The sequence below is a fragment of the Coffea arabica genome, chromosome 2c (genome assembly GCF_036785885.1).
Source record: "Coffea arabica cultivar ET-39 chromosome 2c, Coffea Arabica ET-39 HiFi, whole genome shotgun sequence".
Classification (NCBI taxonomy): Eukaryota; Viridiplantae; Streptophyta; class Magnoliopsida; order Gentianales; family Rubiaceae; genus Coffea; species Coffea arabica.
The window spans coordinates 4,251,384-4,268,576 of record NC_092312.1 but is presented as its reverse complement, the minus strand read 5'-3'; the positions used below and the strand labels follow the sequence as shown (position 1 = coordinate 4,268,576).

General features: G+C 37.8%; 2 protein-coding genes across 4 annotated transcripts; one reads left to right on the top strand and one right to left on the bottom strand.

Moving 5' to 3' along the window:
• The first annotated feature begins 1,063 nt into the window (after positions 1-1,063).
• LOC113725258 (uncharacterized aarF domain-containing protein kinase At5g05200, chloroplastic-like) lies at positions 1,064-7,390 on the top strand. Its single transcript, XM_027248320.2, has 11 exons — positions 1,064-1,326; positions 1,435-1,564; positions 2,443-2,585; positions 2,779-2,892; positions 3,149-3,337; positions 3,445-3,600; positions 4,149-4,414; positions 4,514-4,611; positions 5,390-5,568; positions 6,135-6,251; positions 6,943-7,390. Exons 1-11 carry the CDS (start codon positions 1,252-1,254, stop codon positions 7,111-7,113), a joined length of 1,638 nt encoding a protein of 545 aa, XP_027104121.1. The 5' UTR covers positions 1,064-1,251; the 3' UTR covers positions 7,114-7,390.
• An 851-nt stretch (positions 7,391-8,241) lies between these two features.
• Positions 8,242-14,488, bottom strand: LOC113725257 (uncharacterized). 3 transcript variants are annotated; one of them, XM_027248318.2, is made up of 4 exons: positions 13,767-14,326; positions 12,503-12,677; positions 8,891-12,004; positions 8,555-8,790 (listed from the first exon to the last, which is right to left on the bottom strand). In XM_027248318.2, exons 2-4 carry the CDS (start codon positions 12,618-12,620, stop codon positions 8,783-8,785), a joined length of 3,240 nt encoding a protein of 1,079 aa, XP_027104119.1. In that variant the 5' UTR covers positions 12,621-12,677; positions 13,767-14,326; the 3' UTR covers positions 8,555-8,782. The 3 variants fall into 3 exon arrangements, with proteins under 3 accessions (XP_027104118.1, XP_027104117.1, XP_027104119.1); XM_027248317.2 differs by having other exon boundaries at positions 8,242-12,001; positions 13,767-14,488; XM_027248316.2 differs by having other exon boundaries at positions 8,242-12,004; positions 13,767-14,325.
• Positions 14,489-17,193: the final 2,705 nt, after the last annotated feature.

Here is a 17,193-nt window from a genome sequence, read left to right as displayed (position 1 = left end):
AAATGTATAATTACATATTTATATTAATATTAATTTATATGGTATATAATATTTATATAAATATATTTTAAATAAAAAATTGAAAAAAAAAAATTTTGAGGTTACCGGCGGCGCCGGAATAGGTGATCGGCGCCGGGAGAGGTGGTGGAGGCGGTGTCTTGTGTGGTGGGTTGGGTGAGGGAGGAAGAAAAGTTTTTGAGAAATTTTTTGTGTATAGATTTTTGAATTGTGTAGGTAAAAAACTTTGAAAAGTTTTTTGGGGTTCCTGTAGCAAAAGTTGTTAAAAAACTAGTAGCTAAAAAACTTGGTAAAAAACTAGGGTGCCAAACAGGCCCATAATGCTCTATAAGTTCAGCCGATTTAGTCACCCGAGTATCAAAAAATCTTAAACAAATCCTTACATTGGTTGGCCCGAAGAAGGCACGTGTGGTTCACAAATCTTGGAGCGTTTGATAAAATTGAAATCTGAAGTCTGAACTTTAAATTTATTAAGTTATTAAATTGTTAAGTATTGAATCTAATATTGAAATCTTGATAAAATTGAAATCTGAAGTCTGAACTTTAAATTTATTAAGTTATTAAATTGTTAAGTATTGAATCTAATATATTTGACTGTATATCATATTCAGTGATAAGTAAATAGTTTATCACTTAATTTTAAGTGCAAATTTTGCCTAAAAAATTCAGTGGCAGAGATGTTCAATTTTTTATTATCAAATGGATCTGAACATGTTAAAATCTGAGTTCATTAAATTCATTAAATTTAAGTCTTGAATGAGGTTATCAAACTGCATCCAACTTCATTTCTCTAAATTAAGGCCAAAGCCAATAAGTGATTCAACAAATTGATTGTAGAGATTGGTGATATTTTACCCCCAAATAAGTATTTTTAACGGTGTCTGAAACTGAAAGTCACACCTCCGTAAGAAGATGAAAAGTATGTTCTGCCTATTCTAATGGGCTGCATTCCTATTTGTCAAGTTAACATGTGTAATGAAAATGCGCACGCTAATTGGGCCGGACGGGACAAAGTCAGTCTCCTTAGAAAAAAAAAGGAATATCTGGAGCCAATCTATTAAGAAATAAGAAAGAAAGAAAGAAAAACTCCTAAAGGCGTAAGAGAGGGTTGAGGTACACAAGACGATTGAACTTGGAAATATTAGTGGTGGAGTGGATGGTGGGGGTGGTGGAGTGAATTTGGGTTCAAAGCTCAAGTTGTGAACTGAGAAAGGAGACGTGGGAAAATAAAAAATGGCGGGTGTTTCATTGATGAGAGGGATGGTTAATGATGGCTGCTTGTCTATCTTTCATCACCAGTCGCGGCAGGTTTCTTCTTATTAGTCCAAGTTTTATTTATGCTTTCTTTCTCTTTACTGGTGGACGTTATGTTGTCCAATTTCATATGCTAATAAGAATTTTAAATCTTGATTACAGTTAGCGCCAGTAACCGTGTCAAGCAGAAGCAGATCAACAGCAGCGAGAAAGCTTCAATTTCTTTCTAAAAGATCCTCCTTTTATGCTCGATACTCTCAGTCCCGAGATATTTTCACTTCTCGTGTTCAAGGTTGCCCAAACTTTTATCGTATATTGGCTCCATGTCTGCATCCCCACTTTATTGTTTTCTCTATGTAAAAATTTGATTCCTATATTTAAGTTTAATTCTGTTAATTTAGTTGTAGAATCAGATTGCCAGTGGAATTCAAGAAAATAATTTTATCTGGGAATTTACCCATTTTGATTCTGGATGCATAATTAGTTTGAGTGAAAATTTTTAGTGCATTTCGAGTGTCTGAGAAATTCCTGCTCAATCCTATTCAGGCTCCGGGTTGAGACTTGGGACGGAAGTGTGCTCTGGGAGGAGCTTGATTTTTTGTTGGGTGTTAGTACTTTGTGTCAAAGTTGATTTTACCTGGTGAAATGTTGGCCTTCCGCACGAGATATGAATCACAAATTCAAATCAGAAAAAAGAAAGGAAGAAAGAAAATTAAGATACAGAAACACGCCTTATTTTTATCTTATTTCTGTTTAGTTTCTATTCTGAGCTTTTTTTTCCTTCTTATTCTTTCTTTCCTTTAAAACACACCAATTAAGAGAATCCTGTATGAATTGTATCTTAATTTGACTCCAGAGTTCATTAGACAAAGGGATTAGAAGAGGAAATGAATCCTGTTTAAGATTTTTTAGTATTTGGATTGATGCTTATTGCTGAAATGGCACTACTATTATACAGTTCTCTTTAACTTAGAACCCCCATCAATAGACCTTTTCTCTTCCGCTGTTCGTTTTCCTGTCAGAATTTTGTCTCTCCACACGGTGGTGAAGGGGGATGGGGAGAGGGAGGGAAAGTATGTAAATGTGTGTGCGCAACTATTTAAAAATGTATTCTTGTATTAGTCTTACTTTAGTTGGTTGCATAGTGCTATTAAGCATGAACTTCCACAGATCGCATTGAAAAGTTGCCCAAACTGGTAGAGGATATTGTCCAGACATCCTTAAGCACTGGTCCACGTGGAGCCCTAAGGCTAGCTCAAGGCATTCAAGCAGTTCTTGGAGTAGGAAGCGAGTGGCTGGCAGATTTGTCAAAGGTACAGGCAGTTCTATATCTTTGTTATAATTGGTTACATCTTTAGATTTTCTGGTAACTGGTTTGATGTCTTTCTTTCTTCTCTCTTACCTTCCCCTTCTTCCCTCTTCTTCTCTTTATTTTTTCCCCAGGATTTTGCATAGTAAATGAACAAGGAATTTCATTGAAAAGTAATTCTGGGTAATTTTGTCTAGACAGCAAACTCATCCACCACATTACCAACTGAGATGCAGCTTGGATTGTTGTCTCCCCTGTATTTGAGAAGATTATTTGAACGAATGGGTGCAACCTACATCAAACTTGGTCAAGTAAGTAAATAGTAATGCTCACCCAGTTCTTTTTATGTTTTGTAATTTTGAAGTTTGCTTTTTGTGCCTTTTTCATTTCAGGATGATTTTGTTGTAATGCTTGAATTTGTATACATTTACTTGTGGTTCCATTATTATTTGCTTTTTCTTTATGGGTTCTCTCATTTATCTATACCTTTAAAATTATACAATCAGTTATGCATACATCCACCACATTATACAATCACTCATGTACTGTTTTTCTTGCATTTTGTAGTTCATTGCTTCTTCACCAACATTATTCCCACCGCAATACGTACAGGAATTCCAGTACTGTTTTGACAGAGTACCTGCAGTTCCTTTTGCAGATATTCAAGCAATCTTGCGTGAGGAATTAGGCCAACCAATCGATGCGATCTTTGAGTATGTTGATCCTACCCCACTTGCCTCTGCTTCTATAGCACAGGTCTACTCCCTTTCCATGCTTCATCTTGATAATATTTAATAGTAAAGTCTTAAGAGCTTGATCATTGACTGTCACTCACCCTTTTAACTGTGTACTTTAACTCTCAGGTCCATGGTGCAAGGATAAGAGGCACACAGGAAGATGTAGTGATAAAGGTGTTGAAACCTGGAATTGAAGACACATTAGTGGCAGACCTAAATTTTGTTTATATTGTAGCGCGCATCTTGGAGTTTTTGAGTCCTGAACTGAACCGTGCATCTCTGGTATGATCTTTTCATCATTGCAAAATTCCACTGAATGGGGCAAAACTTATTTCCTTGAAACTGCTAAAACATACGTCTTGCAATATACTTAGCTACTACTTACCTTTGTAGTAGAAAGTCATTGGATAGTTCTTAATAGTCAAGTATTTAAATGCAAATGTTGGCATAGTCAAAAATCACCTCTTTGACTTACAAATACACCCTAAATGTATAATTACAAACCAAAATATAATCATGTCTTGTGCCAACACTTTTTGTCCTTTGGCAACTTGATTTTTTCCAGATGATTGTTTGACTTTTTTCAGGAGCTTAATTATAATGTAAGGGATACGTATGTGAAGGTTTTGTTTTTACAGGCCTTTCAGTATGCTAATAATTTACTTCTGAGGTCATAAACTCTGTCGAAAACAGATTATATGCCAGCATAAACTCATTAACTGTGTGTGAGTGGAAATTTTCTCTCTCCATTCTTTGTTTAACTTTTCCTGTTAAGTGTGAAAGGAGGACAGTGGCATTTCGTTATGCTTGAACATATGTTTCTGTTTTAGGTTGCTATTGTCAAAGATATAAGGGAATCAATGCTTGATGAGGTTGACTTTAAGAAAGAGGCTGCAAATATTGAGTCTTTTAGACGATATTTAGAGGCTATGGGTCTTACAAGACAGGCTACTGCTCCAAAAGTATACCCGCAATACAGTACCAGACGAGTTCTAACAATGGAGAGGCTTTATGGAGTCCCTCTTACAGATTTGGATTCCATCAGTGCCCTTGTTCCAAGTCCAGAAGCCAGTCTTATTACTGCCTTAAATGTGTGGTACGACTTTGTCACAAGTGTAATTCATCTGCTGGCACATGTCAGTTATTTTTGGTATCAAATTTATATCCTGAAGTTTTGTTGTGCATGACTCTTTAGGTTTGGGAGTCTGCTTGCCTGTGAAACCTTTCATGCTGATGTCCATGCAGGCAACTTGTGGTTGCTGCGTGATGGTCGTATTGGGTTTCTTGACTTTGGTATACATGAATTCTCCATCTTTCAGTTTTGTTTGTTTCTCTGTCTCCTTTGTTGCACATCTATCATTTTTCATGATCCTGCATACTTTCCTCTTTTTCTTTAAAATGCTTGGTGACTCTCACTCTTGTTGGCAATGAATGGATTTTTTTAGGGGATACAAGTTTTCAAATATTTTGGCTTAAGATTATTGGAAGATCTTATTGCTTCTGTAACTTTTTTCTTCTCAATAGTTGTTTTATTCATGTATTATAGCTCATACAACCCTACTGTCCCTCTCCCTTCCCCCTCCAGGCTTGCCCCTCTTCTCCTTGACCGCATGCTCATCTGGAGAATTTGCATTGGTGATGCTAAAAATGGGTGTCTCGTGCCTGCGTGTTGGGTCAAATGTTCAATATCTTTAGTTTTAAGGTCTAGAGAAATCAGTTATAAAAGCAAGGAGATCTGCCCATCAATAGGATTGTTATCACATTTTCAGTTTACTGTTTATGGGCCACTGTTTAACTGTCTTTCATGTTGTATAAAACAAAGGCTTATCCTACACAAATCAGAATACTTTAGCCTGACGGCGTCTTGTTTAATTTATCTCAGAAATTTGCTTCAAGTTCTGAGAATGTTACACACACTTGGTTATTAGTTCACAAATTCTGCTCTTCCCAGAAAACCTTTTACCTTCTTATTTGCTTATGTTCAGTTAAATTATTACTTTCCTGAATCATCATGTATCATCTTTCCTTTGCAACTTATGAGTCATGAAACAAAATGGATGGTGCTGTACAGGAATTGTTGGGCGCATATCTCCAAAGACATGGGCTGCTATGGAAATATTCTTGCAATCATTGGCAACTGAAGATTACAACTCAATGGCATCGGCCTTGATTGACATGGATGCTACAAACAAGGGTGTTGATTCAATGGCCTTTGCAAGAGATCTTGAAAAGATATTTTCTTCAATACAGGTATATATTGCATGTGGCCACAGCTACACTTGTCTCTTGTCAAAGTGTAAGACACCCCCCACAAATCCCTGCCCCCCCCCCCCAACCCCCCAAAAAACAAAACAAAAAAAATCCCCAACCCCCCAAAAAAAAAAATCTATGCAGCCTGAGAAGTATATCTGTGCTTAGTATATTTTTGTCCTCAAGTCCATGCAGGTTACTACTCGTGGACCATGATGGCGAGATCTTGATGGACAGCCTGAAACTTTGATATAAATAATACCATTGTGTTTATTAGGTTAAATCAGAATCATATGTGTAAGAAGAGAAGAAATTACATGTTTTTTAGTCTGAAGAGTACTGAATGACTATTCTTCTGTATAGTTGCTGTGCATACTTGAGCTATGTTTTAAGAATTTAACTTGTGAAGACAATATTTTGCTTTGATGTTAGCTCTGAAGGATGACTATGCTAAGGATCCACTAGTATTGATGCTACAAGGCATTTAGTATGTCATGATTTTGATGTAATATTACTTCAAATCAGATCATCATTTTCTGATTATAGTTTCCCATATTCTGGTGCAGGATTTGGATACAGAAATTGTTGTTGCAACTGCCAGGGGTCCAAATACAAGCACAACAGCTGTCGCTGCAAATGTAATTGTAGATGAGAGGCAAATGAATGCTCTATTTCTTGATTTGGTAAGTATCAACCTTCAATTCTGTCATCTCATAGCGCAGCGACTTGCCTTAGGCTTGTAAATCTTGCAGAACGAGGCCCCAATTGCACAAAGACAGATGATGAACCTACAAGTTGGAATATGAGGTCTCAATCGCTCTTATAGTGACTGAGATGGCATTAGGTAGTTGCTAGAGTAATTGATGTGGCTAGACGTCTTCCTCCTTTAGAGCTGGAGTGGGTGATATTTGCTTGCCTACCAATAGAACGTCACTGTGTGCTGTGTTGCGTCTAAAAAATGAGAGGATGAAAATGTCTAACGTTTCTATACTAAAGGGGAAAACTGAAGTGAAAGGGAAAGTTGTTAAAAACTCCTACTGACCCAGTTTTTTTCTCCTTGAATGGAGTTGGATTTGATGAAACCAAATTGACCTTTGTGCTTCACTCTAAACTGAGAAAAATTGTGGGGAAAAAAGTGCAGAAATTTCCTTTTATTTAGTGTATATTTCTCAGTTCCCTAACTGCACTTTCATCTACCTTCATTATACCAGACAAAGAGTAACGTAGTTAAATACCCTCCCACCTATGCAAATAATGTCCCCCGCCGCCTGCTTACATACCAAATGAAGTCTAAATACCAGAAATTTCTTTTGCATCAGCTTGCCTGCTTCCTCAAATCCTAAGTATCTGACTTGTGTTTTCTTTGTCCAATAGGTTCGAGTTAGTGAATCATATGGATTGAGATTTCCTCGGGAGTTTGCACTCCTAATGAAGCAGCTTCTTTACTTCGACCGGTATACTAGGTTGTTGGCTCCCAATTTGGACATGCTTCGGGATCAGAGGATCACCATTGTCCCAAATCAAAGAAGCAGGCGTATCTACTAGCGGCCCCTCTCTTGTCACTGAAAATAAATTGCAGATATCATACAAGAGAATCATCGGCTTGTTGTACAAATAGAACAAAAGAAATTATACCTGATTGCCATAAAGAAACCTGGCTGAAACAGAATATTTTTGGCGGTGTAGATGCCTCGACCAATTTCAGTTGAGTAATTGTAACGATGCATGAGACGTGAAATGCAGAAGGTTGTCCGTGCCCATATAATGTTGCCACTTATCAGAACACAGTAACTTTAATTTCCATATCCAAACTTTGTGCCAATCGATATGGTGGTCTGTTCCAAAGATTTGTCTGTTGTACGTTTGATCTACAGCAAAAGATCCATGTCCTTCCCGGTGGAAATTTCTCTTCATCCCTCGGTTTATGTGTTCTTCCAACTGGGTGCCTGTAGTTACCGTGCCTGCCTGCTTCTTTTCCCACCATCAACAAAATGTCGTGCTTTTACTAGGGTAACATTGGGTGTAATAGCTTAAAAAGTTCCAAACGTTGATGAATTCTGGGATGATGAGAAGCTGTGCCATCCAACTCTTTTGGATAAAAAGACTAATCCAGACAAGCACGACAACGAAATATTTGTGAACATCCAATATTTTGAGAAACTTTTGTTGCTTATGGGATTTCGAGGAGGAAAAATGCAATCAAGCTTCAACAGATATCTGCTGACGGTTAACAGCAGCGGTCTTTAAAGGCAATAACCTTTGGCGACGATTCCGCTCTCGGGTTCAACATTTTACTACAATTGTATGTGTACAGGACCTACAATTGACACCATGATTCCAGGATTTGATTATCGTTTCCACTAGGATCTGGCTACTCTATTCCTCCGACGATACATGAAACAGCACCATTGACCAATTTTAATCCCAAATACCTGTTTCCCCTCTGCCTCCTTCAAAACCAGAACATCTGCAGATGCCTTTCTTCTGGCAAAATCCTTGCATGCATGCATGGCTTTTACAGCTCCATGCTTGTTGAAATACCATAGCCAGATACAGAGCATAGTTTCCACTCAAGTACACAATAACATATAGATAATTGATGCGAAACGCCTCTCTATAAGTTGGTAAAAAAATCTATCTAGCGTGGGTGACGAGAGTCTGAGAATTAAGCCGTTTATGCAAACCCAATATTATCGAAACAAATCAATAAAAAAATCGTTTGACAGCATAGTGAATCTATACATACAACACTTGATCTGCATTCTATACACTATCACCAGGGCAATTTCTATCCTTCTGATCACTATACAGTACAAGCAATATATGTTTAATGACTTGTGATGTTGGACTATATATGTTTAGCATATCTCGAGAATCTTCGAGTCAAGTAGACACTCTTCTTCCAAAACTGTCCTTTTATCTTAATATAGCTAGAACTAGAAGAGCTTCAAACTTCTTTTTCTCTCGCCAGAAAGCTGAGGTGACCTTTTGGATCATGTTTTCTTCTTCAAATGATTGATGCGTTAGACTTTCATAACAGCACTTGGCGACGAATAACCCATAAGCCGATGCAGTGGAGATCCTCCTGACGGTGGAAGTTGCCTGATTCCTGAGGATGACTTTCGCCACTTGGATCTCTTGAGCGAAGGTCCCACTGGTTCAAGGCTCTCCACGGAGTTGGTGTGCAGCTTCTGACACTCGCCCACTGTGGACTTCATCTTTCTATCATCCAAGGGCACGACAGAATTACCAGATGACATGTCTCTAGTTCGACAACTTCTTTCAACAGGATGAATTGGGGGTGTGATTAGTGAGGGCTCACCTTCAGTGGAGAAACTTCTGTCAAAGGATATTCCGTAATCATCAGTACATGAAAGAGGTTCAGCATATGGAGCGTCATTGGATTGAGAGGTGGATGCCCAGTTCCTTTGACGAATGGATCCACTGGAGTCATCATCGACCACACTGGGAGGAGGGGCTACAGCATCAGCAATGTGTGGTACTAGATGCGTGCTGCTCTGAAGTGAAAACTTCATAATCTTTCTGCAAGTATTGCATCTTAACTTATGGCGCCGCCTTCCTGAGAGGAGAAAATCTGCAGGCAGCTGAAGCAATTCAGAGCAATGATAACATGCAACAATAGGGGTTCCACCAGCTACAGGCCTAACATGTCGCTTTGCCAAGTGATATCTCTCTCGCAAATGGAATTTTTGAGTCTCATTATCTCTATGCCACTGCTCATCAGACTTGGTCTGTCGATCCCAAACAGAGAACTCAGAGCTATTATAATGCTGAGGACTTGAGGATGTGGAACACTGGCCATTGTAACATGTACTGCCATGGGACATACAGTGGACTTTATTACAGCCTAATGAATGTGAAGGTAACTGTACTGAGCATTGCCAGTCATGAGGATGATGGTGCAAATATGCACATTCAATTTGGCGCCTGTAATCTGCAGCATCTCCTGAAAAAGCCACTCTTGGGACTCTATGAAACTGGGGCAAGCCTTTCCATTGACTAAACCTTCCAGGATATTTGGAATACTGTAAATCAGCAGATATTCCCTCCAAAGGTGCCAAGCGATGATTGTAAAACAATGGATTATACTTGTCCTCCCTGATAACTGAAGAAGGAAACCTACTGTTTGATATATGCATTCTGTTGAGCTCATCTTTCAGTTCATGTACCATTCTTAACAGCTCCAGTTTGTCTGGTTCAGTGTAAGATGGTGCATTGGCTGCACACAAATCTGATTGATGCTGGAAAACACTGAATGGATGATGCGATAAATTCCCTTTTCTATGGCCATTCAAAGGGTACCTTGGAATGGATGGAAGCTTAGAAACATGCTCATCATTGTCCTCTCTTATTCTACTTCCACTAGAATGGCGGTAACTTCTGGGGTCATGCAAACCATCCTGGTGAATTTTGTATTTCATGGTAGAATGATTCTTCTCTGGCAATATTGAGGACTTCCTTGCCAGGTTCTGTACCTCTGACCCAGGTCCAAGAATTGCTTGGTCTTGCATCCCAAGGTTGCTGCTCAGAACATCATTTGCTGAAGGTCCAAATTCCCTTTGCAACCTACTGGAGTTGTTCATGTTTTGCTTTAACTTTCTTTTGGGGGGTTTTGAGAACCGGCCAGGGAACCGGTTCTCAAACCCATCATAAGAAGATGCACTACCATCATCACCATAGTAGCTTTTGGTTGGAGACTTGGACAAATTTATATTCTTCCGCCCAAGCTCAGAGCTCAAATTGACTAGTGGCAGATTATCCAAAACGTCCTCAGAGCTTGCATGTTGGGAAATTCTCTGAGAGGCTCCAAGGTGTTGATCACCAGGAGAGTCAACATTGTACAATGGAATAGTCTGATCCAGGGGATTTTCATCAGTGTCACTTGCATCAGTTTCCTTGCCATCCAACAAATCTTCTGTATCAAAGCTACCAAGGACGTGACCACCTAAGTTGTCTTGCACTTCTGAGTTTGCTTCTATTAATGCTGATATTTTTTCAGGGACACTCACAGCAGATGAAGAAATTTCCAGGGAGGCACTGTCATTTTTTGGAAACTCCTTACTGTGACCTTCAAAGTTGCATTCTTTGTCAACATGTTGCATGACACATTTACTTTGATCCCTTTCTTCCAATGCATTACCTTTTGGAGAACAATCATTCTCATCAAGCTTACCTTCTGTCAGTAAAGAAACTTTACTGAGGAGGTTGGTATCCTTGTCCTGCTCCTGGTTGCAATCTTCACGTGCCATTTGTTCCATTCTTGCACGATTATCTGTCGTCCTATTGCTAAGTCCGGATGCCATGATTGCTTGATGTTCTGGCGATGAATCATCTGTCTCATGGCATGGGAATTCCAATGAACTATAAAAGCCATCAGAAGAGCTTCTACCTCTACTCCTGTTCCTTTTGGAATCACCGAACTGATTTTCATATCTGTGCATATCCTGGTCTGCATTATGTGTATCCTGGTCATAATCACATTGATCTTGTTCAATCTGTTCCCCAGTGCTTGGTGACAAATCTCCATTTTCTCGAGAAGTAAGGCATAGTGAATTAGGCAACCCATGAGAAAAAATTTTGTCACCAGGCTGCTTCCCATTGGAATCACTGAACTGATTTTCGTACTTGTTTGTATCGTGGTCTGCATTATGTGTTTCCTGTACTGCATTATGATCACATTGAGCTTGTTCAATCGGTTCCCTTATCTGTCCCCCAATGCTTGGTGATAAATCTCCATTTTCTCGAGAATTAAGGCACGGTGAACTAGGAAACTCATGAGAAAAAATTTTGTCACCAGGCTGCTTCCCATTGGAATCACCGAACTGATTTTCATACTTGTGTATATCCTGGTCTGCATTATGTGTTTCCTGTTCTGCATTATGATCACATTGAGCTTGTTCAATCGGTGCCCTTATCTGTCCCCCAATGCTTGGTGATAAATCTCCATTTTGTTGAGAAGTAAGGCGCAGTGAACTAGGAAACTCACGAGAAAAAATTTTGTCACCAGGCTGCTTCCCATTGGAATCACCGAACTGATTTTCATACTTGTGTATATCCTGGTCTGCATTATGTGTTTCCTGTTCTGCATTACGATCACATTGAGCTTGTTCAATCTGTTCCCCAGTGATTGTTGACAAATCTCCATTTTCTCGAGAAGTAAGATGCAGTGAATTAGGAAGCTCATGAGAAAAAATTTTGTCACCAAACTGCTTCGCATTGCAGTCTGAAAAATGATCTTCTTTCCTGTCATTGCTTGTATCTGGTGACGACCCCCCTGCAGAGCTAGTTGCTCCATGATTAAGTCTGCTGATGTCTTTCTGATCTGGTGCATAATCCAGTTCCCTTTTTCCTTCTACATGAGTACCATCACTGCTGAATCTTGTGTCTTTGGTGTCAGTTTTGAACTTCTTCGCTGCTTGAGGACACATATTGTTATCAGGAAACCATATCTAAATACTACTGCTTACTACAAACTGAAAGCACTAAAATATGCCCTATCTAGTTAGCTTATGAAATCCAACTAATTGTGATCAATACTAAGTATATAATATGAGGATGAATCACATTTTAGCACCTCAACATAAACCCCTGATTTCATCTTGAAATATTATCACATCATGAACATAAAATTTGATTATGCTAGATGGTACAAATGAAAACATTTCCAATTGGATCTAGGACAATGCAAGCTGGAACATTTTATGAGGTAAGCTCATGTCCTTTGTAGCCCTAATATACAGATAACATACATGTAACCAACTACATAGAATTAAATGCATGTTTGTGGGTTCACATATGCACAGAAATGTATCAGCTTTTAGCTAGCTGCTTTTTTTGTAATAAACAGCTCTGTTCGTCCTTTTATGATGGCAATATGAACTACGTAAACAGGAGTGGATAAATATTTGATTACCTTGCAGAACAGCACCACATCCTCCACACTTGTATACGGGGATATCTGGTTCTTGAAGAAGCTGTCTGCATCCGGGACATCTAACCAGTCGAATTTTGGCAGTCATTTGATTAGTCATGTTCAGTGGAGTGCTCAGCTCAATTTTGAGAGTTAAGAGGACTTGAATCACCAAAATCTGGCAACAAAAAGGAGAAAATAATGGTAAATCTGAAGGCTCCTTCTATTACCTAAATACCAAATCACGGAAGGTAAGCATGAAAAAGTAAGAAATTAGGATAAAAGAATCGCAAGATGACAAATAGCAAGCAAGAAATGACATCCAGAGAGGGGGGGTGAAAGTGCAGGTAATTCATCAAACATGTAACTAAAAGATACATGTCAGAGACAGAGTGCAGTCAAAATCAAGAACTCGAGAAGACAGATGTTATAAGAATGATTCAGCACGGATAGGTTAGTGAAACCACAGGCCATATGGCTAAAGTCGCAAACATACAAATGGAACAGATCATCAATAAAAATTTAGGGCAAAAGGAGGTATAAGCCTTTAAAAATGAATGTTGACTACTAACCAAAGCTAAAGGAAGGGATCAAGCAGCCAGATTAAGCAAATGTAACACATACTACTCACTAACAGATTAATAAACTCATTTAAATGATAGGTGGTACACTCCTACGTCCTTTTCTTTTCAAATTTAAGCCAAAAAAAAAAAAAAAAAAAAGTTATCGTGACAGCTACTCCTGTGCTCCGGCCTTCAAATATTCAATTTATAACTAAGAGTTAATTCTGAACCTTAAAAAGTGCACGAGGAATGAAATCAGTGGCAAGTGATAAGATATTACTGGTAGGCAGTTTCTTCTATACCCAGAGTTCATCACAGAGAGCCATATAAATTTTAAACTTACAACTTTACAAGCTGAAACATGTCAAGATTAAAACAAGAGAACAAAAAAGTTATTTTTAAGTATTCATTATTCATATAAACCAGTACCAACCCCAGAAAAGACTTGATCATGCATATTGGGAGTCAAGCAGAAAACTGCTCTTATTTAAAGTTCAGGGCAAATTATGTGGTGGGGAAATATCATTTATAATGACAGCATATGAATTCACACGAGCAGGCGACAAAAGCAAATCCACCACAAAACTTGATGCTGCAAACTGTAATTGAGCGCTGGAAACTAGTCAATGAAAGAGCCCTTTTCAGCAAACGTTAAATCAGATGAGATTACATCTCATCATACGGTTCAATAATCAAAAGCTCACCTAATTCCAGTTGAAGCTACCTCAGGGAGATGAAGGGTAAGTAATTCCAAAGACATCCAAAAAATCCACCTCCACCTTCACAATTATAGGATATCCAATCCAACAAAACGAGACTACAAGCCAATGCAAGCGAGCGAGTCAAAAGTCAAGGAAAGAGAAATGAAGAACGAGGCAAACAAGGAAAAGGGCTCGACGGAGAAATTCCCAGAAAGCTTTTCTTTCACGCAAAGAGCATGAGCTTCTCGAAGCACCAATAATTCTCATTCTTCTCTTCTCTCGGGTTCGTGTTCTTCCGGTTCTTATTTGGTTTCACATCTTTTACAAGTAGTACTAGTAAAAAGGAGAGTAGTATAGCGTGTTAGAGAAGGTTCTTTGTCAACCCAAAAGTCCAATCTTGAGTCCTATTATCTGACTGGGAATACTCGCCTTGCTCTTCAGGCAGGAATCCCAGCAGCGTTGGTTTGAAATGGAGAATAGGAAAATGAGACCAAAAAAAAAAAAAATGAGAGAGAAATACTCCCAAGTCTTCCCTTCCGCGGAGATTACTGCACCCGCTTTCTGCTCCTTTTTTTATCTAGATATTGCCAAGTCAACCAGAACTGGAGCTCCTCGTTAGCTGAAAATTCTTAAAATAATATATTATATTCATAGTAAAATAGAAAAAGAAATTATTGGACGGCAGCTGCTATTCTATTCTGTTTTGGCAATGTCAAAGCCGATGTAGATTCTGTTGTACTCCCTCCGTTCCATTTTATTAGTCTTGATTTTTTTTCACACAGATTAAGAAAGTGTAATTAATTTGATTGAAAACATAAATTTAGATTAATAATTTCCTAAAATACCCTTATGCTAATCACGAAGAGTGCCAATTAATATCAGTTACAGCTAATGGATTAGTATTGGAAAAGCTCAATGTATTCAATGTAGTGGGTTAGTATTTAATAACAATGTATTAATAACAAGATATTTAATAAGGGTATTTTAGACAATTTGAAAGATTACTACATTTCTTAATGGGAAAGTGAACTACAATTTGGGACAGACAAAAAAGGAAAACAAGACTATCAAAATGGGACGGAGGGAGTATTAATCTTTTTCCTCCCCTCCTCTTTCTCTTTGGTGTATTGGGTTTCACGATGTTTTAGTACTATAAAATTCTGAGATTCGTAAACTGCCCATTTAGATCGTTATTTTATGAAATTTTTGTAAAAAAACATATATATATTATAGCGATTTAATGTATATAAAATAAAAAAAATATGTTCATGAAAAATATAATTTTTTTTTAAAAAAAATTGCAAATCAAACAAAGAAAATTTATATTGTTAAACTCTACATGAAACTTCATTGGCCCCTGCTGGTTCTTTTCATCGTTAAATTCAAACCTCATTGCCATGAAGTTTTGTTACTTCTTTTTTATTTTTTTTGGTTGAAGTGTTGGAATACACGTTTAATCCAACTAGATTAGATGAGAAGGCATTTTCTATTACAAAGTTACAATCATCGAATGACTTCAAATTTTTACCTGCGAAATTCACATCTATTTACAGCGTTTTGATCATTATTATCAAGAAACAAAGTGTCACTTACATTAAAGGGATAAGGCCTCCTCCATAACCAAAGCGTCACTCAAAAAGGAATGTTTTAAAGACGTGTCCGTCAACCAAAACGGGAGCGTAAGAACGAGTCACTCAAACGGGAAAAGCATTTTTCTCTCTTCTTTTTTTCCTCCGTAAACACGTACTGTTAAACTCGCGGCGTGTCAAGACTGCCGTTGACCGGAGAACAAAAACACCCCATGACAGCTGTAAATTGGACACCTCCCATTCATCCGTCAACCCATGACAAACCGTAAAATGAAAGCATCGCATATTTCACACACGCTCACGCACCGAGTCGCGCTGGATGAGCTTCCCTTCCCCTCTCGACCAGAATTGCAAACAAATCGATTTGAATTGAATTGAATTGAATTGAGTTTCGATTCAATTTTAGCAAACTTGATTTCAACCTCAAATTGAAGTCGAGTCGAGTTTCCGTTCGATCCTACTCGAATAAAAAAAAAATAAAATTTAATTATTTTATTTTTAACAAATAAATAAAATAATATATTTTTTAAATAAATAATAAAATATTAAAAATATATACATATATATTTTTACTATTAAAATATATATATATATATATCGACTTACGAACTAACAAATTAAATTTTTCTATACTTGAATTTTATTAATATTAAATTTGAAACGAGTTTTTATCAGACCGACCCACCCGAGCAATAGCCCCTACCCTCAAGGCTCAAGCCATGGCCACTTTGCCTGTGTGGACCTCTTTGGCACGGGTAGTCTTTGTTCTCTGTTGTGGTACTATTTCACAATTTCATGATCACCGGCTAGCCCATCCATACTACCAGCATCATTTATATTGGGTAGACCCAAAAGTCTCCCACAACACAAATCCGAATCATGATTGGACGGATCCATAAGCAAAGGAGTTAATGCCAGAGCCGACCAACGGATCGGACAGCTCCAAATGATAGATTTGCCATAAAAGCTGATGACGTGGCCGTCCACGCTAATAAAGCAAAATTGCAAGCACACCAAATAAGCGAATGCCATGTGGAAACCACAGCAGTGAAAGGCTGCCCTTGCTATCCTTGATGTCAGCGCAACACCTGCAACTTGCAACTCGGACTAATGCTATTCTAACCAACTGGCTTTTAAGTGAGCGGCCACAAGCTTGGTTAGGAGTTTTTTTTTTAATTTTATTTATTATGATCTGTACGTACTTCTACTCTAACATATTATAGGTAAATCAACATAGATACATTGCGTACTCATATAGATCTAAGAGAAATTATATTAAATAACAATTTTGATGAAATATAAGATTTAAATCTTTGACCTCTCGCCCCATAAAATTTGGTACGGCGAACTACTCATTCAATTTAGAGATTGGAATCATACTCTTTCCCAACATCCCTTTGATTCAGTTGGATCCTCCCTAAATAAGCTATGATATACTATTAGTATATTATTAGTTAGCACTAATCATCCAGCACAATAATTTAGCACTGTCGTCTCTGCTAATTTGACAAAATAATTGTGCTGAAAAACGAGTAGATCTACATTGCTGTAAACTTGAAGATCGAGAAAGTAGGTTTATGTTTAATCATCATGTGTGCGGGAATTCCTGTATGGTGTTTTACTAATTAATACAAGTTCCAGTTTGTATAATTCTATTATTGTTATGTCTCTAAATCCGCTGAGAGAAGGGAATAATTTTTACCAAATTTTTTTTATTAGATACACATAATGGGTACCTTAATCGCCAATTAACATAGTTGTTCTAATACTATAAAATTCAATGACCTTTTAAATTTGAACTCTAAAGTTTCCTAATGTAATCCCAAAACTCTCAATGATGA